Genomic DNA, 27,960 nt, shown 5'->3' with positions numbered 1-27,960 from the left:
GTAAAAATTGTAATTTATAAAATTACATTGAGGTTTCTTACAGGCACAACCTTTTAAGTAATGGGGACAAGAGTAGTGATATCTAGGACTTGCTCATGCTTAAGCTATGGCACGAACACACCATGAGTAGGCCAAGGAAAATATGAATCCTGGTCGTTTGAGATTAAGAGAAGCCACATAACCAGGCACCAGAAGAAAGATTTGTGCGGTGAAGTGCAAGTACTGTGTGGGGTGTTGCTCATTGCAGAGACTGATTATTGATCAGCAAGTGATGCGGACCATTTTTGAAAATTAACTATAATGTACTGCAGTAGTTTTGTGACTGATGCACTGTAGTGCAGAGTGTTTCTCTGCTGGCAGCGTGGATTTTGCAGGACAATGTGTCAGACTGAGAAATTGCAGTTTACTGAACAGTGCTGCCACATTCTCAAGAATGAGATTCTTATGCTTTGCAATGGGAATTGGACTGTAGCTATTACAAAAACAATTGTTAAACATTTGTTTTATTGATGGAATAATATGTTTTTCTTTGGAACTGTGTATTTCATGAATTTCTTTGTTTTTATAGCACTAAGCCTACAGGAGCTCAGAAAACCAACTCTTCCATGGAAAATGGATTGTCAACTGCCCCTGTACACTGTATTCCTGGGACCTCTATTTCCAGCTCTTGTGTTAAAGCTTTACCTCCGTCTTTGCTACCTATGCGTCATCTAGATGTTACACGTATTTTGCTTCCAAATGGTGCTAATGGACATGTAGCAGTTCTTTCTCCTTCAGGAGTCTCCAAGACAGAAGAAGGACAGCCTGCGTTGCTGGCTGGCCAACCTGTTTACTTTCCCCCTACATCTGTCGTCATGCTGTGTGGAAATGTGCAGAGCAGTACTGGAGACGAAGTATTTGTCCAGAGGAGTGAAAACAAGATTCATCAAGAGCAGGCTGCCTTGCAGGCAGAAGAGAAGAATACATCTAGTCTGTCTTTCTGTGATCCCAAGAAGCAAACTGTAAATAAAAATGTGTCTCTTCTACCTCAAGAAAGGGAGGAACCAGCTGCTAAAAGAATTAAAGGCACTCTCTCAGAGTCATCAATAACAGTGGAACAGTCCAAGGTATGCATTTATGCACTGCATTACTTTCTGGCAGAAAAGTCTTTACAGAGTAATGTGAGGTTTAACTAATCATTTACAAACCGCTATAATTTGGTTATAATAAATTCGGAAAGTAATGATGCTGAGTACTTTTGTTTAATATCATTCAGAAACATTGCCAAAAGAAATACAGATTTACATTCCACATTAATGACACTTGCTCGGTGCATAAATAAATGCAGAAATCATAGTTACGATTGCCTTATTTTAAGCACACTGGGGGGTTGTTTCGTATGTTTGTGCATGGTTATAGTCAAAGTGATGAGCAAGGAAAATGACTACACTTAATGCATATGTTGTGGCTTGCTCACCAATCATATAAATGTCTTGTGTAACTACAGGAGAGCTTTTTTACAAGGACTGTTTAACGCCTCTATGGCCCTTAAGCAATCTACGTGGTTTATCTTCCTTCTCCTTCCCTTTCTCCCATTTCTCCTCAAAGGATTAGGATTCTCCTGATGACTGATTCCTCTGGGGATGAGTCTCTGGCATATTCTGCCCAGGTATATTCTCCATTGGGATATGCTTCCCCAGGGTAGGAATCAAATGGAACTGAATCTCCATGGGAGGACATTACCTTTGGAGAGACCATTGTGAAGAAAAATATATGATCTTCTACAGATGGATTCCCATTCCTATCTGATTTCTCCTCCAGATTCACAACCTACTGCTCCTAAAAGGCCAGTTAGGTTCTACAAAGTGCCAGAAGACTAAATTTTTGTTTGTGCCCTTCTGCAGATCCAATTACAATCTCCGTGGCTGCAGATATAAGCCCTCTAAGCTTCTGCCTTCTACCTCCCTTCTCCCCTCGGATAAGGATGAGTAGAGTTATGGAAAGGTTGGGAGGAAAGGTGTATACTTTGGCCACCTTGGCCTTCAGGGCTATAAACTACCAGACACACATGGCCAAATATTCCTTAGCCCTCCTTTCTCAAGCCACTAAGCTCATTTCTGAGCTTCCAGATTCTAACACTAAATCCCAGCTTGCTTCCATTTTAGGTTCCTCTTCCCAAGTGACACGTCATTCTACACTGTGTTCTATTAAATGCAGCTGTGATGCAGTGGAAGCATCTGCGAAAGCTGCTGCATCTGTCTGTCCTTAAGAGGTACTCTTGACTGAGACTCCAGCCACTACCAAATGATGTCAAAGCTAAAATTATGGATGCTCCACTTTATTCCAATGCTTTGTTTGGATCTGCAGCTGCAAACCATTTTACGTCTTTGCAAGAAAAGGGCAAGGAGCTAAGACCTTAAACATATTTTTGTGTCACCAGTTCCAAAATTTCAAAGGAAATAAAACTCCATTTGTAAGGTAGCTATCCAGACCTCCTGAAAGTAAAGAGGCGCCAGAAAACATTCTGCCACGTCTTCTTCCACTACTCCTGCTGCTCAAACATTGCTTTTTGAGCAAGGCAGAGGCAGTCTGTGACTACCAACCTTTATGCAGCCAGATCCCTCTATCTTTGTGTGTGTGTGTTTTTTTTTTTTTTCCCCTGTCCCTCCCTTTTTGGAAACTGATCACCCTCCTCCTGGATCCTTTCTATAATCCTCAGAGGGTACTTCATGGTATGGAAGACTCGTCCTACCTTCAGGGGTATTCTACAACCCCTCCCCCCCAAAAGATCAGTTCTTTCCTGGGTCTTCACAAAATGCTTAGCTCCTGTCTTGCATTTTGCAGATTTTTCCTTATCTGGACAACCTCCTACATTCTCCAGACATACTTTTACAAATCCTTCATTTTAGTGTCTGTACTGGAAAGACTAGGATTCACTATAAATTTCCAATAATCATTTCTTGTTCTTTCACAGGACTGTCTTCCTAGGTGCAGAAATCCGCAAATTCATTTCTCTAACTGCTTACTTTCAAGCTATCATTCCACTCCAGTCCTTGACAGCCGGGGAGTTCCTCTGCCTGCTGAGCTTCATGGCATCCACTATTCCATGTTACCTCAAGCCAAACTTCACATGAGGAAATTCCAATGGTACCTCAGGTCAGTTTGGAAGCAACATGCTCATGCATTAGATTTTATGATTACTCCCCTTCCCTACTTGATTTAAGAATTGGAGTGGTGGATTCAACAGGTTTCCTTGAATTCAGGACTTCCCCTACAACCCCCCTTCCATCTCAGGAGTTATTCAGACATGTCAGATGCGGGGGGGGGGGCAACCTTTGCTTCTTGGAAAGTTCAAGATGTGTGGTTTCCTTCCCAAATGATGGAACACATAAACATAAGAGATGAGAGCTCTCATTTTTGCCCTACAAGCCTTTCAACCAGGCCTCTTAAAGTGGTTCACAGACAACACCACAGTTCTATGGTATGTCAACAAGTTGGGGGGGGGGGCAAGTCCTATCTCCTTTGCAGGTTGGCTCTCAAAGCGTGGGAGTTGGCAACTCAATATCAACTGACCCTTCAGGCGGTTTATATTCCTTCCAGTCAGAATGTTATCACACACTGAACAGGTCCGTGACTTAATCCCATGAATGGATGTTGCATAGGGATGTATTTTTATACATTATCCACTGGTGGAGTAACGCTCAAGTAGATCTATTTGCCTTTCCTATGAACAGACAACTTCCAAAGTTGTGTGCCAGAGTTCCCAATCCTCAGGCATGGAGGATGGATGCCCTATTGTTCTCTTGGAAAGGGATGTTTCTCTATGCATTCCTTTCCTTCCGCCTCCTTCAGTAAGTTCTGTTTAAAAATTCAACAGAACCAACCAAAAATCTTGTTGGTGATTTCCTTTTGGGCAAGACAGCATTGGTTCCCCCTTCTGCATTTAGCTAAGGCAGTCATCACAGGGTGGATCTACACACAGAACAAGGAATCTCTAATACATCCACAAATGTCAAACCTTCAGACGACACTGTGGGTGATAGGTGTTTTTGAAAGGGATCAAACCCCTATTTTCTGAGGACATGCTACGAATTCTACAGGAGGCCAGAAAATCAAATACTAGGAAATCCTACATTTCCAAATGGAAGAATTTTTCCATCTGGTGTCTTTCCAAAAACCTACAAGAGTTGCCTATAGATATTCCTGTGGTTTTCTTCAGTAAAACCTCATCTTTGGCCAGAAGTTCAGGTCAGCCCGCGGCAGACTCCGTCATGTTATGAATACTGCAGCATGTAGAAAAGGACATCTATGGTTCTGGTAAGTTTCCCCATTGATGGGGAGGGGAGAATGTTCCTTGCGATTTTTCCTGTAGTCCATAATTAACTCTTGTCTGGTTCACGTTTAGTGCCAAGTTATTTTTAAAACAGGTGATCAGTTGTTCCATCTCATCTCTATATGTTCTTTCATCGTCGTTACCGACAGGGCCCACTACTGTTTGTCATTAGGAAACTTGATTATGTGGCTTGTATTGTACCTGGCTGTACAATCATGTGTAAACAGGTTGAATAGCAAGGGACTTGGTACATATCCTTGTGGGACTCCAGTGTTTGAGTGATGCTCTCCAAGGAGTTTTTCCTGTGCACACTTTGAGGTCTGTCTGTGAGAAAATCAAGAATCTAGTTACAAAATGAAATGCTGACAACTAGTTGGAGTAGCTTCATTACCAGATGAAGAGGGTTTGACTGTTATGCAGAGCTGAAATCGAATAGTACCCTTGCATAGTTGTGGTTATTCTCAGTGTTCTAGTGATGGGAGTGCTAGAGAGATGGCATTCTCTGAGTGGTTTGCTCGGTAAGCAAACTGCCGAAGGTAAAAATCAGCAGGCAGTTCAGATGCTATGGCATCCTTGACCAGCCTTTCAAAGCACTTCATCACTGTGGAGGGCTACAGGGCGGTAGTCATTTAGGCAAGATGGTGGAGGCAGCTCTGGTAATGGAATGATTGTCATACCCTTCAAGCATTTCAGAACCATTTGCTGACTCAGAGTTATTGAAGATGTCCATGCAGACATTTGTTTGTTGGACTGCACAGTCCCTGAGGACACGTCCTAGAATGTTGTCAGGCCCAGCTGCTTTTCTCTGGTTTTCCCTATGCAGTGTCTTCTGGACATCACCTGAGTTGAGGGTGAAAATCTTCTCATTATGGCCGATGGGCATTTTCTTTGCTGCTGTTCTGTTCCCTTCCGTGAATCTGCTGAAGTAAACATTTCAGCTTATTTAGGAATTCCTTGTCCTCGCCTTGCAAAGGTAGGGGTCTGTAGTCTGTTATGGACTGGATACCCTGCCATAGGCGCCTGGGGTCTTTTTGGTCAGAGAAGTAGCTCTGGATCTTTCTGCAATGGGCACATTTGTCTGAGATTGGTACAGCTCTACCTGTCTTTTTACAAAACTAAATTCATACCTACTGATCTCTTACCATAGATGCTTACAGAATAACCATACATGTTGTTTAAGCATTCGTCACATTGTTCAGCTCTGCATTTCCAACACATTGTTCATATTTCCATTAATGATTCAAATCAAGTATTGAGCTATACATATACAGAACCAGCTCAGCACATTGTCATTCCATTGCATCCTTGTGAACATATGCCTCAAATTCCATGTCTAATAATTCAAGGTAACCAAGCAGGTAAATAATAATATCACAGAGACTTCAGATGGATTAAATGGCCGCAGCCACGTGTTTATTGCCAATCTTTGTCAGTGACTTTTTCTCTAATAGAAGCCAATTATAATGAGATGTGCGCAGGGCAGGAATATCAGGGAGGCCATTTATTTCTTTCATAGCATTCCCCTAAACCTACAGGACAACAGACAGCACTGTCGATATCCGGCCCTTTTTTATGTATCGTACCCATTTCATAACCACTTTTTCCACAGTTCATCACAATTCTTCTGGGCCGCCTTACAATCTGCCAAGGGGGCCATTGCCGGGTCCCCTGGCAACAATCGCTTGGAGCTGTCTGGCCTGCGGAAGGTCCAGCTGAAGAGTCCTGGGACAACCCCCCCACTTACCTTGGCCTCCCTTACCTTTCCTGCCTTCCGCCACAGAAGGGAGGAAAGTTCCTCACGTCCACCAGCACATCTCAATCTAGTCTAGGTGAATGCCCTTCAGAGCCAGACCTGCCTGTAATTCCCTGTAAAATACCTGTGAACCTTCTTCCGATAAATGAACCCCATCTTTCTCATACCTATCCGGCCACCAGACCCGAATGCCAGGGTGGGGAATGAACCCCATCTTTCTCATACCTATCCGGCCACCAGACCCGAATGCCAGGGTGGGGAATGTACAACCCCTTAATGGCCTTTAAAATCTTATCCATAGAATTATTAATTCTCCGTCTCATTCTTTCCACAGCTTTTATGGACCTAACCCCTTTCCATCTTTTTCTCTGTACCACTTCTGACCAACAAATAATGGCTTGTGGCCAGCATTCATGTATGCAATTAATTTCCCGTACCATTGAACTAATGAAGTCTTTTATTGGCTGTTGACCAATATCATTGCCCCCTAGGTGTAACACGATGGCTGCAGGAGGTTTACCACTTCTCGCTGCTTGTTGCATTACTGTACTAAGCTGGTGCCACCACATTCCTGACACCCCATACCAAACTGTTTTGCCTGAAGCTCGTTCTCTTTGGAAGGATAAGCCCGGCCGGCTCTTCACCCAGAGGTGGAGTCTCCGAACAAAGGAATGGCCAACTATCCAGATGTATTTCTGTTCTGCAGATGTGTCTACTGAAATGCAATTAACAAGAGTTCGAGTTGTTTACACCTTACATAACTTTTATAAGCCTTCGATTTCCACCTACCCATCCTCATAATTCAGCCTGTGACGCCCCCATTGCATGTGCGTATGAGGCTGCACCTATCCGAAAAGAATGCAATGTATACCTACTTGTGTCCAAGCCCATCAACTTAACTGCCTGCTTTAAAACTGCTCTCACCTGATAATGTGTAAGTGGTTCACCTTGCTGATGGCAGAAAAATGGACCACCTAATACACCCCTATAACTCCGGTACTCCAGTATCACTTTAGTCGCATTCCATTCTAATCCCTCTGGGGTAACTACTCTTGCCCATTGACCTCTGCCTTCTTGATCAGTTTTGGATTTTGCCATATAAATCCAGGTGTCGTCACCCAGCACGTGTACATGTTCTAAAGGCAGTACTGTCCCCTGGCTTTTCTTGCTATGTTGGACAATTTCTGACCATCTGAATGCCCCACAAAAAGGCAGCTTTAAATAATGATACCTCATAAGAAGAGAAACAAACCTCAAACAGCAATCCATAGCTTGCGTAATACAGCTGGACCTATGGGGGTACCTGTTATCAAGCCTCTTGGGTGTTTGTCTCCCCCAACCTTTAAACATCGCACGTACTTGGAAAGTGTTAGCTAGATCCTTTAAACCCAAAGCCTGATGAAACCAATTCAAGGCTGACAATGAGCTTCTAGCTCTGCCCAGACTCCAACCTTTTTCTTTCATCACCATGATGTAAGACCTGATTTGGTGAGGTGGAATAGGCCAAATGGATTCCCAGCCCCTGGCTATTCTGGTTTCCTAGAACTGCTGTATACATTTATTGTATCTTACCCTTGTTCTTCCACTGAGAGAATTACACATTAGCAACCATTCTCATCTGTCCATAAGGCCCATAATTGAACTGGCACTGGTGTCAGAGAAGGACGTGCCCTTGGGGCCAGCGACTGGAATGGGCCACTGCAAACGAGAAAGGGAATCTGCCAATGAGTTATCAATGCCGGGAATGTGTTGTGCCTAACTGTCACATTAAATGTCAAGCACTTAAATGTAAAATATCTCATCATCCTACCTAATACCCCTTTTCCCCCCAGCTGATTATTGACTATATGCACTACAGTATTGTTGTCAGAACGCAACCAAACCACTCTGTCTTACATTTGTGCTCCCCAAATTTCCAATGCCACCACTACTGGGAAGAATTCCATATCTGCGATTGAAATGTCTACCCTGTTTTTCACTCGAGTCGGCCAGGCCATGCTGAACTAGTGATCTTGAAAATAACCCCCAAAGCCAATTCCCCCCGCTGCATCTGTAAACAACTGAGCAGGATGTAGATGGTCTCTCTCCTGCCAAATTGCTATCCCATTGTAGTCTGATAAAAAAAAAACTCCACCACACACCTAGATCCTCCTTCATACCTTGTGTGATCCTAATCCGGTGGTGTGACTTTGTGCACCCTGACCCCTTAGCAGCTAAGCGCCTCATAAATGAGCGCCCTACAGGAATCACTTTGCATGCAAAATTCATTAACCCTACTAATTCTTGTAACTGTTTAAGGGTTATCTTATTCTGTATTAGCACTTGACTTGAGTAGCCGTAATTTCTGCACCTTGTCAATAGGAAGCCTGCACTGACCAATCTGTTTGCCAGGCCCTCTGTTTTATCCATTGCTAGCGGCACCCCTAACTCCTTGCAAATCTGTTGAAATGTATCCAATGCTTGTTGACATTCCCCTATGTCCTTCCCAGTGAATAGAAAGTCATCCAAATAATGAACAACTCTGTCTTCCCCTACCCGCTGAGCCACCAACCAGTGTAAGAAGGAACTGAATTTCTCAAACGTAGCACATGCTATTGAACAACCCCATAGGCATGCATTTATCCATGTAATACTGGCCTTCGAATGCCAAACCTAACCACCCTTGGTCTTTAGAAGCAATGGGTAAAAGTCTGAAAGCAGACTCGGTCAGCTTTGCCATAAGGGCCCCTCTTCCCCGCTTCATCAAAGGAAGCATAATGCACTGATGTCCCTATCCCATTTATGTAATCATATACCGAATTCCCCTGCGGATAGAATAAGTGATGAATGAGCCAATATTCATCTGGCTTCTTTTTGGGTACTACGCCAATAGGAGAAATCTTAAATGCTCTTCTTGGTGGGCATGGAAATGGGCCTGCCAGTCTGCCCACTTCCAATTCTTTCTTTATATTTTCTGACTATGTCCGGATGCTCTTCTGCTGAGTTCTTGACCCAAGCCCCTTGCTTCCTACCATTTGCTGGTATCCTGAAGCCCTTGGTGAACCCCTGTTCTAGTAATGTTGCTGCTTCTCTATCTGGATACGCTTTGAGCCATTCCCTTAAAATATCCCCTTTTACCGGCGTTGGGAGATGGAACTGCGTACCCTTTAAAGGTGGTGGGTGAGTAAAAACCTTTGTTCTGGGGGCTTGAGAGACTAAAACAAGCCTTGGCTGGGTGGTTTACCTTGCCACAAGCCATGCATTGATGCCTAAATCTACACTGAAGTTGATTTTGACACTGACCGAAGTTGTACTGATAACACTTCCCAGCACCCCCATCTGTTCTGTCCCATTGGTTGTCTGTTGTTAAACCAAACTTATAAGTGTTATACCCATTTTGATTAACCGGAAAACCACAATCTGTTGTTGCTGCATCTCCGCTTGTATCTAGCCAGCACAAAAGCCCCAAATCCAACCATGCCCAAGACCTCTCTGGGTATGACTGCCTCATCCTTCTGTAGTCCTCATCATACCTCAACCATCTGTGGCCCCCTTGAGCAAAGCGCATCGTGGTTACCCTATTAAAGTGCATCCACATGTCTTTTGCTTTGGTAGGACATCTATCACCTAAAGTTTGAGCATAAATAGAGTAACCGATCGCCCAGTTTTCCCATGTTCTTCTTACTTGTAACCTCCTTTTTTTGGATACTGAATATTCAACCCTGCCATCTTTATCGCTTTCCTTTTCTTCATCCTCCCTGTTCAACAATGAAAATATATCCACGTATTCCCCACTTGCAATCTGCTGTTTCACTTTTTCACTTAAATGAAAACCTAGTGGCAAGTCTAACGTAACTGCACCACCTTACTTAACTAGCTCAGAGTCTCCCCTCCCCCCTTCCAGTACAGTCTGGCCATTGTCCCCTTGTCGTATTACTTTTTCATCCTGTTTACCTTTGAGTTGTGCTAACAAGGCTCCCATTTGGTCTAAAAGTGCATTGTTAGTTTGAAGACACCAAACTCCAGCCATGGAGCCCCCCATTGTTATGGCTGAGTCCTCTGCTGTGTGCTTGTTGTCAAGCCCAACCATGTCCCTCACTGTATCTTGATGCTGTGAACTCATTCGATTAACCTTGCAGTGTTCTCCAGGCAAAGATTCATAGTACATTAATTCCTCATCTAATATACCTTGGCTTTGTAACCACTGCAAACACTTCTGATCCATAATAGGCATATTCTTACCTTCCCTCTTGCGCTGTTTGCAGTGTTTCTTCTTATCCTTATGCTTCTGAGCATTTCCAGCATTCCTGTCCTGACCATCCTCTTTCCCATTACCTCCAACTAACATTTGGGATCCTGAGCTGGGTCCTGCTTGAGGGTCAGGGGGCAGGTTACCCGCAGGTTAACATTAACTGCTTGAGGCACCTGCCCTGACCCTACTGTCTGGTGAAACAGATCCTGCCACCATGCAATCAGTGAAAACACAAAACATACACATTAGACTGTATGTTTTTTTTTGTTTTTTTTTTTTTTTTTTCTTTATTATATAAATAGGAATGCGCTTTACTAAGTTTGTGTTTCACCGGACAGACTGATTATACTAAATCTCCTTCTTTTCCTACTTCCTTTAATGAATTTAACACCAGTAAAGAGTAAAAAGGATATATAAAAAAAAAAAACTCCGTTACTTAGCCACGAAAACCAGCCATTACTGCTTACGCTACCACAGTTTAGAGCAGAGTTCTATTCGGGAAAATTAATAATTAACAAAAATACAAGCATGGGCTCTCGTGTACTGTAGCTTCCTGCGAACTACAGCTCTCGGGCCCTGCCATGTGTCTTCCTCAGGCCTCAGCTCACAGGCCCTGCCATGCGGCTTCCTGCAGGCCTCAGCTCACAGGCCCTGCCATGCGGCTTCCTGCAGGCCTCAGCTCACAGGCCCTGCCATGCGGCTTCCTGCAGGCCTCAGCTCACTAGCCTTCCCAGCTCTTGAGCCCAGCCATGTGGCTTTCTGCAGGCCTCATTTCACAACCCCAGCCATGACTGCCTGTAGGCCTCAACTCCTTGGGCCAGCCGTGTGGTCCCCATAGGCCTTGGTTGCCTTGCACTTCGACTAACTCAATAAAGACCCAATTAAAACCCTTTAAAACTTCCTTGATACTCTGCTTTGGATTTATGTAATATCTTGTCGTGCAATCTTAATTACTAGCCTGTTTGCAATCCGGTAAAAACTTAATTAAAATTTAATACATGTAAAAACTTTTAATTCAATCATTCCTGCTTTCAAAACCACTTACTTGCCTCTCAGTATAGTAAACACCTAGGACTCAAAAACAGCAAACTGTTCTTACCATGGATAATTCCCTTACCAGGTAGGGATCAAGAAGACTGATTTGGTTTGTTCCCAGCCTTTTCAATCCTTCCTCTAGTCAGCCCATCCCACCCTACCCTCCTACCTATCCTGGCCCTACTTGCCCCCCTCCCCCCCACTGAAACCTGAGTCCGAGCTGACCTGCCTCAGACAAATGGCAGCTTGCTGCTATTTGGCTTGCAAGCTGTTGTTTGTTTCCCTCTCTCCCTTGCTCAGATTTGCTCTGGCTGTGCTGAGGGCTTCCCTGTTTCCAGACCTGAAGGCTGCGTCCCATGTTTTCAATAGCTCGTACACCTTTCTTGTTAACCAGGGGTTTCTGGTTGGCTCATGCGATTTTATGGTTTTGGTGACTGCCACATCATCCACACATTTTGAGATGTAGCCCATCACTGCCTCTGTGTACTCCTCCAGGCTAATGCACTGGCTCTAAGGAGCCCCCTCCTTGAATATGCTCTAGTCTGCTTTTGAAATCGTTCTGGAGTGCTGAGACTGCACCCTGTGGCCATACTCCTACTTGTTTCACTGTTCTCAGTCTAGTTAGCAGTGGTTTATATGCTGGTAGTTAGAATATGGAGAGATGGTTAGAGTTTTCCAGGTGTGGGTAAGGCACTGCCTTAATAAATGGCAGCTTAACAGTGCTGTATACCTTGTTCAGTTTGCCTGTCCCAATGCAAAGTCCACATATTGGAAGTAGTGGAGCAGAACTGTTGCCAAGTTGGCTTCAAGTCACCTGCCACTATATGAACACACTGGATTCTAGTTTTGCAGTTCGTTTATAGCCTGGTATAATGTGGTCATTGTCTCATTTGGATTAGCACTGGGAGGACTGTAGACAGCTGTGATGCATATGCTGTTAAATTCCTTGGGTAGATAAAGGGTCTGCATTTCAGTGACAAAAACTCTAGATTATCTGCACAGTCAGAGGATGCTGTCACAACTGGAACACCAGTGATGTATAGGCAGACCCCTCCCCCTCTGGACTTGCCACTGAGTGAATGTATTCTGTCTGCACTAAAAAGTGATAGCCTCTCCACATGGACTGTACTGTCATTAATGTTAGAGTTATCCAAGTCTCAGTAAAAAAAAAAAAAAAAAGCACACATTTCCTCACCTTGTTCTGAGTAGATAATTCCAGTCTTATATATGCTTTTCTGTGGTGATCAGACATTTGACAGCAGGATGGATGGAAGTGCAGGCCTGTAAGGATTTGCTTTTAGCCTTGCAGTGATTCCAGTCCTAGATTCTCTCTTGCATATTCTCTCATGCCTCTTGCTTTTCCTTCTCTTACCACATGATCCAGTAATGTCCGTTCTGTGCATACCAGGCATTCTGTTCCATGTTTGCTCCTGTAACTCGAAGTGCTGTAGGCCTCAGAGGCTCCAGACAGCAGTTCATGAAATCTGTTACACAGCAAGCCTGCGGATGGAAGTTTCCAGAATAGTCTTTATACTATAACTTAGCAATCAGCAGGAGTTTTTCCCTCTGTCTGTGCTGCAACACATTCAAGGAGCAGTCTGCAAGGGAAATCAAACACTGATGGTTTTCCATTCAAAATGCCCATCTCCCCCCTTGCCAGATGTGCCTCTTTGTTGTAAGCTCGAAACAAGGAAGGAGGCGCAGTAACTTATCAGGAAGTGAGCCATCCAAAAGGTCCCAGCAGACCATAGCAGACATTTTATTCTAGATTTTTTTTCCCCATAAAAAAAAAATGCAGAACTTTATGCTCCTGATACACAGTATAAGCCTGCACATCTTTGTCCCAAACTGCCCTTCTACAATAGTCATGCTGCAGTCTTTTTGCCCATGTCTGTCAGGAAGAAGATACTGGATGAGCTCTTGCGATCTCCAAGATGCTTATATGCTCATAAAATTGTTGAAGGATCTAGGAGGTTCCTCAGCTTCAGAACAGGGTCAGTTGCTACCAGATTCAGTCTCACCTTCTCCATTCAGATTTCTTTGTACAAAAAAGTATTGTCTGTGGAAGCAGAATCTGGTTTAATCTAGGTTAAGCCCAGGCCTTCCTGAGTGGCTCCTCCTGACTGTTTGCCATATGGTAAACAGAGCCTCGGAAAACTAGTAAAGCCCAGATGAGCTTGGTGTTGGGACAACTGTTTTTGATGAACCAAAGCCTTTGCTTACTCCTGCATCTTGCTGTAGGTGCATTGTAGAGGATTAAATTTAATCATAAAATACCACAGCTGAAAGGTTTTATAGGCTTCAGCAGGTGTTGAGTCTCTAGCTTAAAGAGTAAGGGCCCCTAAAACTGGAAGTTTATAGACAACAATGTCATCTGTGCTTCTGAGAAGACACAGCCAAGATTGCCAATGATTAGCTTTGCTGGATCCTGTCATTCTTGCAGCCCCATATGATTGTATGTAGCTTAGGCCATGGATCCCTGGCAATTTAGTGCTTTATTGACCATCCGGCAGAAAGAGGACCTTTTGAATTTAATATATCTGAGGAAGTTCAGCACCCTGAGGATCTGTCTGGAAGGCAAGACCACAAGCTTTCCAAACTTGTCCAGAGCCATGAGCTTCCTCTCTTGCCATTTATCCCTAGATGAGAAGGCCAAGAACACCTGCTTTCTTAACCTGTAAGGAGTTCCGGGCTTCCTTTCTGGGGATACACAGTCAGTAAATGAAGATGAGAACTTTTTTTTTTCAGGGCCACATCAGGCACTGTGGCATCAAGCTTGGGCTGTTCATCCACAAGCATTTTTGGAGGTGTGGAAACATGGCTGACCTTAACGTGGTATAGAGCCTCACAGTATCAGAAGCTTGCATGGTATCAAAATCCACCCAAACATTAGTCTGAGTTGTTTATTCTGAACAGTCTCCCTGGCTTGAGGGGGGAGGCTTAGGTGAAGGTTCAGTCTAAGATTTGAAGCCAATGAGGGTGGTTGGACCTGCAGTAACAAAGAAGGAACCGTGGACAAAGTAAATGACCATGGTTTGTGCCAGGGGCCTGGAAAAACGAAAGGGTGTGCCCTGGAATTTTGAGATGAGGGTGTGGTGCCTGGTGTTGAGGAGTACTTATCTGCTAATGAAATGCATGAAGAGCAGATGTTTCCCCACAGATGTCAACAGGGCCAACGTCTGTTCTTGTGAGACCAATAGAACTGACATCCCTGAGACCACCTGAAATGTACATTTCAGGAAGGCAGGCAATAGAAGTACTGGCACCTGCATGAGTGGTCCTAAACGGCAGATGCCTGGTTCTTGGGTATATACTAGGCTAATGGTCACCAGAGCCTTTATAAGCCTAGCTGTGCAACCCAACCCAATTGGGTCGGTAGGCCAGTGCCTGGAGGCAGACATGTGTGCGTGCGTTTTTTGTGGGTGTGTGTGTTTTTTTTTTTTTTCTCTCTCTACTGCAGATGCTTAATGGTTTGCTGCTAACAGATCATAGTCTGGTAGAGGACTATGGTGCACCTCATAAGGTGGTAGGCAACAAAAGCAGGAGCTGGGGGTAACTGTAGAGGAAGAGAAGCTCTGTGTCAACCGCATAGAACAATGTGAATGTTTTGTTATCTTCTGGAGAGATTTCTTCTCTGTTGGCTGAAGTGGTGATTATATGTTTTGTTATCTTATGGAGAGATTTCTTCTCTGTTGGCTGAAGTGGTGATTATAGTCCACAGCCAAAGCTCACACAAGCCACCAGACCAAAAAAAAACTAACCATAAAAGGAAAAACTTTCTTCTCAGCTGAAGAAGTCTAAGCTGAAAGAGGTAAAAGAGGTTTACCTACAAAAGTCTGACATTGCCTTTTTTTTTTGGGGGGGGGGGGGTCACTGTTTACTGAAACGTACAATTAGCAAAAATAGTAAGTTAAAAAAAACCTATAAAAACAGAAATGTTTGTAGGGGGCAAGCCCATCGCATACTGTAGCATAGCAGTCCATACCATCTGTGGAAACTGGAGCTTGGAAGTCGATTATACCTTCCCTTAGGAGGGTATAGTTAGCTTAATTCTTTAACCTGACTTCTCCTTTGGGGGGTTCTGGTGCTATTGCTACTTCAAAAAATGACGATTTTGTGGTCCGATTTTAATCAGTGCAGGCCCTACCGGCATTGCATCGGTCACTCGTACTGGTGAGGACCAGATGTAGAATATTGGTGCCCCTTGTGGGGTGGTGCAGTATTTGTGTGAGTTACAAAAGTCTAGGAACTTTTGTGCAAGTGAGTTGCTTTGGGCTCGTATAATAGGATAGCTGAAGTCGCCCATAACTAGGGTGTTGGGTTGTACCTCAATTTTCTCAAGTAGGTCTAAAGCTGTGTGGGCATCTTGGTTCACTGAATGGGACCTGTAACTGACTGCCTAAGAGGGCCCACAGTAATTTGGACTTGAGTAGCTCCATAAGTTTTCTTTATTACAAAAATGATGTGTACTCGGAATAAAACAAGGCATGTCTGTTTCTCTAACTCTTGTGCTGTTCAGCTTTTTTGTTGAAGACGTTTGGTTTGTATGAAGTCTAGAGATGCTACTTTTACAGATTTGTTTGTGTGACCATTGCTTTACATAGACCATCTTTCTCCAAATATTTTGGCTCAGAAAACCCTATATGACTAAGTATCTGTAACTATTCTTTCTGGTATAGACCCTAAAGTAAATCTGAATCCTATCTGATCCAGTTTGTCCATTTCAACCACAGGGCTAGTGGCCGTCGACAGTAGTCTCATGGCACCTGCAAGTCTCCAGACCAAGCTTGTTTGGAAAGTATATGCATCTCATGATGCTCCCATCATGAGAATCTCCAAATTCTTTTCCCTGTTCAGAGCAGATATGTAACAATTCTGAAATAAACTTAACTTTTTTTTTTTCCTTAAATTATTCACTGTTAAAGTGCTAGATAGTTTTTGCTTCTCTTCTCTGTTTGCTGCCAGCATTTTGTATGCATTTAAACATTTCTGGTCATTTTTCTCTTAGATTTGAGTCCGAGCTGTGTTTAAAGATTGCTGCTATTACCTAGTGATTGTCTTTACACAGTACAAAGTCAAATAATCAGCTATGCCTTTTTCCACTTTATTTGGTGAAAGTGGATGAAGATAAAGACAAGTGTGCTACATTCAGGAAGTGTGGTACGTGTGACCACAATGCACCTGTTCCTTGCAATATTGTACAAAGTTTAGTGCTAGCAGCCTTCAGGAATGCAAAAAAAAGGTTGATTTTGTTCTGAGGATTTCTCTAATAAAATGTGCTTAGAGTAGACTCTCTCCTTCCTCTTTCATAAGAAACTTTCAAGAAGAATTGAAAACTCCATGAGCAAGGGGTAGAGAGTCTCACAGTTAGAGGTGATCACCTAGGAAGCTAAATCGAGTAGCTTTTTCCAGAACGTGAAGTGTGTTTAATTGTCTCTGACAAGAAAAAGATAAGAACACTGATCAACGCTTAGATTGAAATTGGTGTCCTCTGGCGCCTTCATATTGTGAACAGCAGAAGTATATCCTTTTAGCTTTACTTCAATTGTTCCTTTCCTGGACCATGTTCTGGTAATGGCAGTTTTGGAGTCGTCACAACGAATTTGCCTCCGTTGTGCGCCTCTGCAGCAGAATTGTAACCCAGCCATGTATCCCCAACTAATTGCCTCCACAGAGAAATGTCTCTCAACCTCTTAAGCCTGAATAAATAGTCTGCAGGACTGCAACTGCACTGTCAACTTCTGTGGACAAAGTGCATTGGGTGTGGGGGGGGGTGTGCTCATTAAGCTATCAGGCTATTTTGTAGTAGAACAAAACATTGGAATATTAGTATTAGTATTATGTAGGAAATTAAGATTTTTTCAGTTTATTTCTACAGTGGTCTTTCAATAAATGGTTGTGCCCCTAATGAATTCAAGTGTAAAATGTACTTTAAATTTTTGCTGTCTTTCCAAGCATGGTCATTATATCACTGTAAGATACTCGTACACAGTTTTAAGTAATTGAGTGAAGTATACAAAACAGTTTCTTGAGCGATGCTTTTTATGTCTTAGGTATCCCCCAAACAACCTGAACAACACCTCAACAACAATGGCTGTACAAGTCCAGCTCATCCAGATCAAGAAACCTGGTCAAAACTGGATTCAGAACTTATTTGTATGGAAGAGGATATTGGAAAAGACACGAGTATCATAACTGCTAATGATCTGAGGAAGGCAGAGTTGCTGAGTGAAAGAAGTGAACATGCAGTGACTGGAGAGCAGTTACCTCAGGGAAACTCTGAACAACTGCCTTTAACACAGTATTTCTATTTGCCATCTGCTGCAGGTAAAACTAATATTTTATTAGCACCTCCATCTCCCTTTGAATATATAAAATTTCAGTATTTCAACTTGCCCGTGATGCATTCAGTCCTGAAAAAAGTACCTCGTACATGAACATTTATAAGTAGCATTATAGGTAGAGATGGCTGCTGCTGTTTTACTCCTAACATCTCTACAGATGTTAGCAGACCCAAGTCTCCCATTACCCACTTGAGTCTGAATTGTGATTAGTGTAGTGGTACACACCCCCTGTGAGAACTTACTCCAGTAAGCAGAGTTAAGTGAAGAATGCACTGAATATTTTACTTGGCATACTGCTTGTTGTGATATGTCTAAATCTAGTGCAACATTCTTTTTCTATTCTTGCCATTCTCACACTGCTAATCTAGTTTCAGTAGCTCTTTGCCATGAAGCAATTTCATAAATCATGATGCTGTAGTTACCAGAATAAATTGCCAGAGGCCTCAGCTCTTGCAGTCGAGGAATGCTACTAGTATGAGTGAGGAGTGTCATTTTTAGCTTCAAGATTCATTCATTTCTTTGTAACTCTGTCCATACCTCTACTGATACAACTCTGAAACCAGTAACTGCAGCTTCACTACTGGTGGGGGAGAAATTGTGTGGCTCATTTTGCAAATCTGTGTTTGTGTTTCATAGTTTGGTACTAGGCTATCTGCCCTGGGGCATTTATAAGCCTAGCCATAGTGATGTGGCTTTCGCCACGCCATGTAATGGTACAAAAGTGTACAGAATAGATTTAGAATACTGCGCCTCTGTCTAGTAGTGACACAGAGATGACCCCTGGGGTAAACCTACGATCTCCCATCCACTCGTCAAGATTTCTCTTGAAGAGAGTCAGTGAGGGGCTCTGCCTAACATGAACTGGGATTCTAATCCAGAGTATGGGAAGCCTCAGTTATGAATCTGTCCCTCCAGCATGTCCTATTCATATTTGTGCTGAGGTTCAAATCTTTAGCTCTCGTGGTTCTGATGGATTTGGATTTTTTGAGGTGGAGCATGTCCATCAATTCCTGATTGGACATGGCCTTGTACGTCAGGCACAGATCACCTCTGAGTAGGCGGTATGCTACTGAATAGAGTTGGAGTTTCTTTAGTCTGGCAGCATATGACATATGTTGGAGACCCTTGATCCTCTTGGTGAGGTACTTTTGGGGTCTCTCTAGCTGTTGCAAGTGCCGGGTGAGGTACATACCAAATGGGGCATTGTACTCAATCATGGGCCTGATAAGGGAGGAATACAGGGTCACAATGACCTCCTTTGATCTGGATGTGAATCCCTTCATGATAAGGTGGGCAATGTAGAAAGTCTTTCTAACTACTTTGGCAACGTGGGTGTCAAATGAGAGGTCACTATCGACTTGGGTCCCCAGGTCTCTGGTTACTTTTTCCGTACTCAGTGGGTGGGTTACCGCCTATGTGATAATTTGTGGGCACTTTGTTTTTCCCAAAGGGAATGACTATACATTTTTTGGCATTTAGTTTAAGGCCATGACTCTGGCACCAGTTGTCCGTTTCAGTGAGGCCTTTCTGTAGGATGTATGTGTCAGCTGGTGTATCGACTATGGCGCCTAGTTTGCAGTCATCTGCGAACTGTCAGCCACAACCCTCCCAAGTTTGCTTCCACATCTGAGAAATAAATGCCGAACGAGAGGGGTCCCAGGACAGAGCCTTGTGGGACACCACTTGTCACTGGCTTTGAGTCTGACATGGCTCCAGCAAATTTGACTTTGAGTTCTATCCTTTAGCCAGTTTGCCACCCATCTTGCGACATATGGATTTACATTTAAGCTGTTGAGCTTGTCTATGATGCCAGTGGGGTATTGTGTCAAAAGCTTTAGCCAAGTCCAGGTAGGCTGTATGGACTGCTTTGGCAGGATCTGCCTTTTACAAAGCCGAACTGGGTGGGATCAAGTGTCTTTAAGTCCCCAATGTCTCTGTTTATTAGTTCCATAATGATTCTTTCCATAGCTTTGCAGACCAGGCTGGTTAAGCTTATGGGGCAGTAGTTACCAGGGTCAGTAGAGGTGCCTCCTTTGTGGAGTGGGACTACTGTTGCTGTACGCCAGTTTTCAGGTACATATCCTGTAGCTAAGGTTAAATAGTATTTTTATGTGCGGGTTTAGCTCCTCTTGGAGTTCACGTAGCACGCAACCCGGGATACCGTCAGGTCCCATTGATGCTGTGTTTTTAGCTTTGCTGAGGGCGGTTCTCACCTGGACATTTGAGATGACAGGGAGGTTACATTCAGCTGGGATAAGTATTTCTTCTTTTGGGGGTGAGGGAGGGGAGAAATTTGCACTGAACCTGTCTGCCAGAATGTTGGCAATATCTGTGGGTTCAGTGTATTTTTTGTCATTATGAACTAACTCTGAACATATCTGAGGGTTTCCGCCCAGGTTTCTAACCTAGCTGAAGAAGGCCTTGTGGTTATCTTTAGTGTCCATAGCGATTTTTCTCTCAAAGTTGGCCTTGGATGTTTTTATGAGAGAACGTAGCTTTCTACTAGTGCTGATCAGAGATGCCTTCTCTTTATGGGATTTTGCTCTGACGTGCAGTAGCTTCCTTCTTTTGTTATAAAATTTGTTTATGGCTGGGGTCCACCGACGCCTGCCCTTGGTGGAGAGGGTCTTGGTTTTATTTGCGATTGCATGATCCATGCATTCTTGGAGATGTCCGTAGAAAGCATTTGTGAAGGATTCTGCATTGTGGGATGTGGTTTCCACTGTCCCAGTGGGCTTAAAGGATACCATCTCAGTTTTAAGAAGTGTAAAGTTGGCTTTTGAGAAGTTTTTCACTGTAGTCTTTTGTGTTGGGGGTGGAGGTGGGATATGTATATCCAGGGTGATTAGTTTGTGTTCAGATCTCACTAGTGAAGGGTATACTTCCAGTGTGGAGCACTTTGTCCCCATGTTTGTGATGATCAGGTCTAGTATATTATCTCCGCTTGTGGGAGAGGTGACTAGCTGTTCCATTGCGTTTGAATTTATGAATTCCAGGAACCTTTGGGTTAGGGTGTTTGGGCTAGAATAATGCACCCAGTCTATGTTAGGGTAGTTGAAGTCTCCCAATATGATGGTACTTGGTGAGACATTCATGTCCTCCAATGTCTTCAGGAAGGCTGAGTGGGGTTCCTGAGATTGGGAGGGTGGTCTGTAACATGCTACCAGTTGTATAGCAGTTTTGCCTACGGTTGGTTGCACCTGGATGGTCTCTGATGCTTCATGTGTTGCCATTAACCTGGAGGTGTGGGTGTCCTTGATGAATATGGACACTCCCCCTCCCTTTTTGGTTTGGCCCGAGTTTTGGGGCCTAAAAGCATGATACGAGGTATAGACTGGTAGCGCTGGGGTGCTCTCAGGAGCCTTGAACCAAGTTTCAGTTACTGCACAGACATCAATGTCCTCCATACTGAGGAGTGCTTCGAGAGCCTGCATCTTGAGATTTAGACTTCTGGCGTTGATCAGCATTACCCTTCATTTTTTTCCATTTTTGCTTTCTAAGGAGGTGGGTTTGTCTTTTGAGCCTTGCCTAAAAAAGGCACTATGGGGGAGGCAAGAGCCTTGGCCAATATCCGGAAGCCCAGTGGTAACAGATGCAAGCCGTCCTTTGCGAAGCAGCGTGGCTTGTCCAGCATGTCATCCCAAGCAGACAGACATTGGATCAGACATTGGATCCCCCTAGAATGACACCAGTATTTGAGCCAATTATTAAAGCTGGTCATCTTGTCTTTGTATTGTGGCATCATTCTTGGCGAGGGCAAGATGCTGCTCAGGGTCATACCAGCCTGGGCTACATAATCAGGGAGCTCCTCTGTCTCTTTTCATGTAGTCCAGGGAGGTACATCTCAGGTCATTCACGCCGGCATGGACAATGACTGAGTCATATTTGTACTTGCTTTGGAGTGACGTGAGTGCGTGTGTTATGTGGTGAATTCTAGCTCCCGATAAGCAGCTCACCGTTACCCTCTCCTTGTTCAGCCTGGTAAGCGGAACGTCAGTGTGTCTGGCTATAGAGTCACCTATTACTAGTGTATCAGGCGTGGTGTTTGGCCTTAAGGGCTGTGATTGTTTGACACACTGATTTATTGAAGTATGTGATGCATGTTTTATGTTTTGAGGTGGTGGATTTTTGGGTGTCTGCTTTGGGAGCCTCTGTTTTGGTAAGTTTTTTGTTAGAGCCTCCGAGTATGTCTTTGTGTTTGGTTTGCAGTTGTGGTAGGTCTATGTGGGACTGGGTTTGGTGTGTGTGTGGTTACCTTCTCCTCCTGTCTGGTCTTGTCAGTCCTGAGTTGAAAGAGTTCAGCCTCCAGTTTGGCTATATAGTTGCATCTCTCACATGTATTTGTGTTTGTTGGGAGGAGGAGAGGGTTGTCTGTGTACATGAGACAATTGTAGCATTGTCTCAAGATTCCCAGATTAACCAGCTGAACCGGAGAGAATGCCAGCAATCCACCACTCAACATGCTAGAATATTATAAGGGAGTGCTGTGCCTTTAAGGGAAGTGGGTACTCACAGGGAAGGTAGGTGGATGTAGTGCTTACTTTAGTTAGCGAGTGCTTACTTAGAAGAGAGGTTTTGAGAACAAGTGCTAGGCTTATAATAAAGCGATTAGACTAGATTATTATAAGAGTAGAGCTTTCTTAAGGGAAAATTTGAAGAGCAGACTTGGCGGAGCCAGAAAAAGTTTAACCTTGTTTAACCGGCACTGCCCTATGCGCACAACCGCGCAAAGCCGTGCAAACGCGGATTTTAAACAGGGAACTTCAAAAGAGCAAGAAATGGTCCAAAACAACCAATTACTACAAGCTCTTGTGCTGAGGACACTCCTTCAGGGACAGATAGGCTGCTCAAGGCTCCCCACTCCCACTGGTGAGCAAAGAAACTTCCTTCTATCCAAGTAAGGCAATGGACACCACAGGAACTACACCACAGCCCAGAATACAGCAAAGCCTGTATACTGGTCTAAACTAGTCGAGGAGAGGCGGGAAAACAAGGATATTTTTTTGTTTTAGAGATAGAAAGCACACAAATGCAGGAAACGGTAATAAATCAGTTACACAGGCTAGCACACTTTAGTGGGCAGCCTCAACAGTTAAATTAACAAACAACTTTCGACCAATTTTCGACTAAATGAAACTTTAAGTGCAGATAAATATATAATGCAACAAACTGTTAAAAAAACAGTTTAAGCTTGTTCAAGGTAAGCAAGAGAAGGTATTTCAGGTAAAAAAAAAAAAAAAACGGCAAAAAATACTGAAATCAGGAAAGTAGTCGCTTTTCTCCGTTCTCTGCTGCTAGGACCACTCTGCAGGACCACGAGGAGCTTATTTTCATACTGTATAGCCAATACTGGATGCCTCTGCATTCAAAAGAAACTGACCCAGTGTTAACTTCAGCAGCTTGTTACCAAATGAGGAATTCGGACTTTGATCTAGTATATTTCATTACTTTGCAGATGTCCTTGCAGAATGTATTACAATGTGAGCACAGTGAATGACAAGTGTAATCAGTCGGAGCAATTCATTCATTCCTTCTGCATTCATTCCTTCTGTTGCATATTTTAAAGGAGGTGCAACTTGCAGCTTCACTCTTCAACCAGTGCTGCTTTGCCCATCTGTTAGACCCTATTAGAAGTCATCTGTAGGAATACCAATGTGCTGGTGCAGTAAATGATATATGGGCTTAGGTGGTCTCAATGTGCTGGTGCACTACATGCAGGGCCGGCCTTAGCCAAAATGGCGCCCTAGGCAAAGTAGTGCTCCGGTGCCCCTTAAGCCCCACCCACACCACACATGAAACACCCCTATTTGAGCCACACCCACTGGGTCATTCCCCAAGAAAGCCACTCCAGTCATTTCTTTAAAATTATTTAAATGCTTAGGAAGAAAAAGATACCTTGTAATGTAGATAAACTGCAGCTACCTTTGCATATGTATTTTCTACTTGAAATACCAGAGCCAGATCATGGTAAAGTAGTGTCCTAGGAAGGGTAATAGACCGCCACCCCAGAGCAACTCCCAGCAGCAGCCCCCTCCTCAGCCATTCCAGTGTTCCATTATTTGGTTATTTCACCAGTTACCATCCATACTGTTCTATTTGCCTCTACAATGATTACAGATATTGAAATAAAGTAGCATTAACACAGATACCCATTTGCTAAACAGACATTACAGTCTCACAATGAAAACAGACTTGGCATGAGCAGTAAACGTCTCTGTCCAACTTACATTCATTGAAATGGCAAAACTCACATTCATTGAAACGGCATGAAAACCCACGTTCATAGAAATGCATCTGGTTGGTGGAGAATTGTTTACCTTTGAGCTGTTTTCAAAATGGACTCCTTGCACACATTTTTAGGGCCATGCATTCTTGTATTTATTCTTTAATTCACCTTTCTGATTTTATTGAATTATATTCCTTTTATAATATAGCACCACTTGTTAGAATATGTTTTAAATTTGTAGTTTTAAACATTCTTTTAATAAGCAATGTAACAAAATGTATGAACCAGTAACTATCCATTCCAGAAAATTTCAACAATAAAAGGCCACTCAAGACTTGTATCATTATAATCCACCAATATTATTCCACACGCACAATCTCTGCAGAAGTAAAATCATCTGAATTCCACATTAAAGAAATCTGTAACTAATGAAGAGGTTGCTACTGACAAACAATGTTATATATCAATATTATCTACCTGCTACCCTTGAAAAATTAATTGCCTATATTACATTACAAATTGGTAAGTTGGTAATATTGCAGTAGGAAATGACTAACAAGTTCACAGTCACTAGGCATCTCATACAAAAGGACATGCTCAGTAGTGTAGAACCCCTATCCCCCCTTATAATGCACCAAATAATCAAAAATCGTACAGGCACTGCATATCAGCACTCCATCTACATGGTGTGGGAGTAGAATCAACAGCCTTCTCCACCAAAGGCAATTATGCTACTAACACTGCTTTCATATTTTACAACACAGTGTGCCATTTGATAAACAAAAAACAGCTAGTTGCACACTGAAAACATTTACACTTGTTACAGTGTGCTAAATTTGTAGTTTTGAACATTTTTCCAGTAAGTAATGAAACAAAATGTATGACCCAGTAATGACAAACCTGCCCTTCAGAACATTTTAACCATAAATGGCCCCTCAAACTTCCTTAAACAGTATCGGTCAGTAAGCACAGTCTCTGCAGAAGTAAAATTAATCTGAATAATTCTACATTAAAAAGATTGGTTGCTAATGAAGAGGCTGTTACTGTCAAAGAACTTTACATTTCACTGTTCCATCTACAAATTCAGTGCTTGCTGCCCTTGAAGAATTAATTGCCTACGTTGCATTAAAGAAAAAAATGGTACGCTGGTAATATTGCAATAGAGAATAACAGAAACACACTTTCATAGTTACTAGGCATCTTAAACAAAGGGCAGCACACTAAGGAATGCAGAACCCCTATCACCTTTTAAAATGCAACTAATAATTGGCAACTAGGACATTACATACCATGCCTCCATACCTCTCAGCCTCTTAGCACAAGAAATCTGAACAAAGCCTAAAATAATGGGGGGGGGGGGGGGGCACAAAGGCCTCCAAACAGGGGCAGATTATAAATATTGCTCTTATAGACTTAGAAAGTTGCTAGAATAACAGCATTTGTCTTGGCATGCATTTTCTGAAGGAAATAAAGGCTAAAAATCAAATGTGTGACATTTAGTTGTTTAAATCCTCACTGATTTTCCAGAAAAAACACAAATTTTATGAAGAATAGGTCAAAAATCTGAGGCAAAAGTCTGGACAGTTGAGAGGTATGCTTACCTCTCAAACTCTTAGTGCAAGAAATCTGAACAAAGTGCAAGAAATCTGAACAAAGTGCAAGAAATCTGAACAAAGTCTAACATGATGTAGATGCAATGGTAGAGAAAGTAGGGATAGAGTTTAAATATTGCACTTTTGTAACTTAAAAAGTTGATTTTGTTGATCCTACTCTTTTTGATAGCTCAATATAAAAGATATTACAGAACCTATCGTATATATATGAGCTACCATTAACTCGGGCAGAGAGTGCATCACCCACCAAAACCTGCCCTGCAGTGTCGGCAGTCTAGCCACCTGCATTGGGAATAGAGCTCACAGCCTTCTGGTCTTCGAGAATAAGTGTATATCATGTAGAGCCACTGCTACTGCAAACTGTATTAGGTCCCTGAAGAAGTCAATAGCCAATGCACCTTCTTAGATGGGTGGCTGACTTCTGACAGTTCAACATAATTACACATGTACATTCTGTAGCCAAAAGCCAGATTTTATCTGCGTATTTGTATTCTGTCAAGTGGACCACTGAGCATACACCTCATAGTATCTTAATATGTTCCACTTTTTCAGCTACATAAAAGGATTTATCACATTGCTGCATCTTATCTGAGACTGCATAGAGCTAGTTATGTGTTGTGAGAGCCATTACTGGCATTGCTAGCTTTGTCTTCTTACAAGAATCTCAGCATTATTACTTCTTAGGTCATGCTGTCTTCCAGAGCAGTTGAAGTTTTTTTCCCTTTCTTTTGTGTGTGTGTGTGTGCGGGGGAGGGCTATATTCTATAAGTTAATATGCAGTTTCAGGAGTCCTGGCTGCAGCTATTTTCTTCACCCAGTACATACGTGACTTATCTTTATTTGTGGAGTAACAGCATATGTATTTCTCTGTAAGACAATGCTGCCCCTTTAATGAATTTGTACACTATGGTTTACATTGTGTATTTCTGGTTAAACCCACCCAGGGTTGCCACCTTTTCAAATGCCCAAAGTGGGACATTTTTTGGCACAAACATCGGATTTTGCAGGCCAAAACATACCCACGACCAGTACAAAGGACAGAAATTCACTTTTTTGCCTAAATAAAAACTTATTCTTATAGCATTTTAGTTGCTTATTCTGTTTATTTTAACATTTAGGTGTTTCCGATACAGAATATCTGTTTTTTGCAACTATTACATAAAATATAGGAAATAATTTTGCCCTAAAATCTCAGGACATTTGCCATTTTTTACAATTTTTTTGCAGGACACAACTGCCCAAAGAGGGACTATCCCTCGCAAAGTGGGACAGGTAGTAACCCTAAACCCACCCCTTTTAAATCAATTCTTTCAACTGCTATCATGTAGGCATACTGCACATCGGGTGGTTAATACACTTCAATATCGCCAATTAAATCCCATACACACACATACACACACTTTCTCTTGCATCCAGAAACCTAGTTTAAACTACACACACACACAAATACACTTACTTACCTTCTTTTTAAACAAAATGGCCACACGCATACGCACGGAATTAATCCCCCTCAAAGTGCTCGTTTAATTTCCACGCGCCACCATAAAACGTCTTTACATCAGTGTTGGTGATTGGCGAACGTGCGTATGACACGCATATATTTCTTCTTAAAGGTAGTGGAAGCCTCCTCATAACACTGCAGGTATAAAAGTGGGAGGGCACTCGTTCCTCCCACTCAACCTGCGATTCTGGCACCCTATGGTTATTTATTCATTTTAATTAATGTACTTTTCTTATTATGCGTTCGCATAATAAGAAAAGTAAATTAAATAAATAAATGAACACAAACTGCGCCCTTTACTGTACGGCACGCTAGGCGGTTGCCTAGTTCGCCTATGCCTAAGGCCGCGGTTGCCTAGTTCGCCTATGCCTAAGGCCGGCCGTGATTCCAGTAGGCTTTCCACAGCGGTCAGTATTCTGAATTTGAGGAGAAACAGGAATAGCAGGGAGACATAAGTAAACAGTGATTATTATATCCGCTTCCTATAACAGAACAGGAAACCTTCCTGTTCTCTACCTTTCTATTCAGACTAGTCATTTAAAATAAAAGCCTATCACTCTCTTTTAAACTAGTAATGACGGCCTCTACTGGCCGCGGTGGTGCAGCAGTTAGTATTGCCCCCTCATAGCAAGAGGTTCTACGGTTCGATTCAAGGCTGGAGCATCTTCTGTGAGGAGTCTGCATGTCCTCTCTGTGGTCGAGGGAGTTTTAAAAGATATGTAGGTAGGTGCATGCGTGTACGTGTATTTTCTGTGAAGGGTGGACACCGGGGCTGGCAACCCGACACCATAAAAACTCCACTGCCAATCTGCGGACCAGTGATCCACTGTGGTGTCCCCTAACCAGGAAAAGCCAAAAGACATTGGTAATGACAACCTCTCCTTACCCCTTTACAGATACTAAAGAGAAAGTCATCTCAGAAGACCACCTTCAAATCTGAATCTA

General features: G+C 42.9%; 1 protein-coding gene across 1 annotated transcript in view; it reads left to right on the top strand.

The window, feature by feature from the left end:
• E2F7 (E2F transcription factor 7) overlaps positions 1–27,960 on the top strand; it is a 99,253-nt gene that overhangs the window by 51,847 nt on the left and 19,446 nt on the right. The window contains exons 10-11 of the mRNA XM_044087986.1: positions 569–1,106; positions 17,385–17,658. Coding sequence (XP_043943921.1) covers positions 569–1,106; positions 17,385–17,658 — 812 coding nt within the window. The remainder of the gene's footprint in view (positions 1–568; positions 1,107–17,384; positions 17,659–27,960) is intronic.

Source organism: Protopterus annectens, chromosome 11.part0 (assembly GCF_019279795.1).
Source record: "Protopterus annectens isolate FY-2018-M chromosome 11.part0, PAN1.0, whole genome shotgun sequence".
Taxonomy (NCBI): domain Eukaryota; kingdom Metazoa; phylum Chordata; order Ceratodontiformes; family Protopteridae; genus Protopterus; species Protopterus annectens.
Note: the sequence above shows the minus strand (reverse complement) of the source record. Positions and strands in the feature narration are given on the sequence as shown.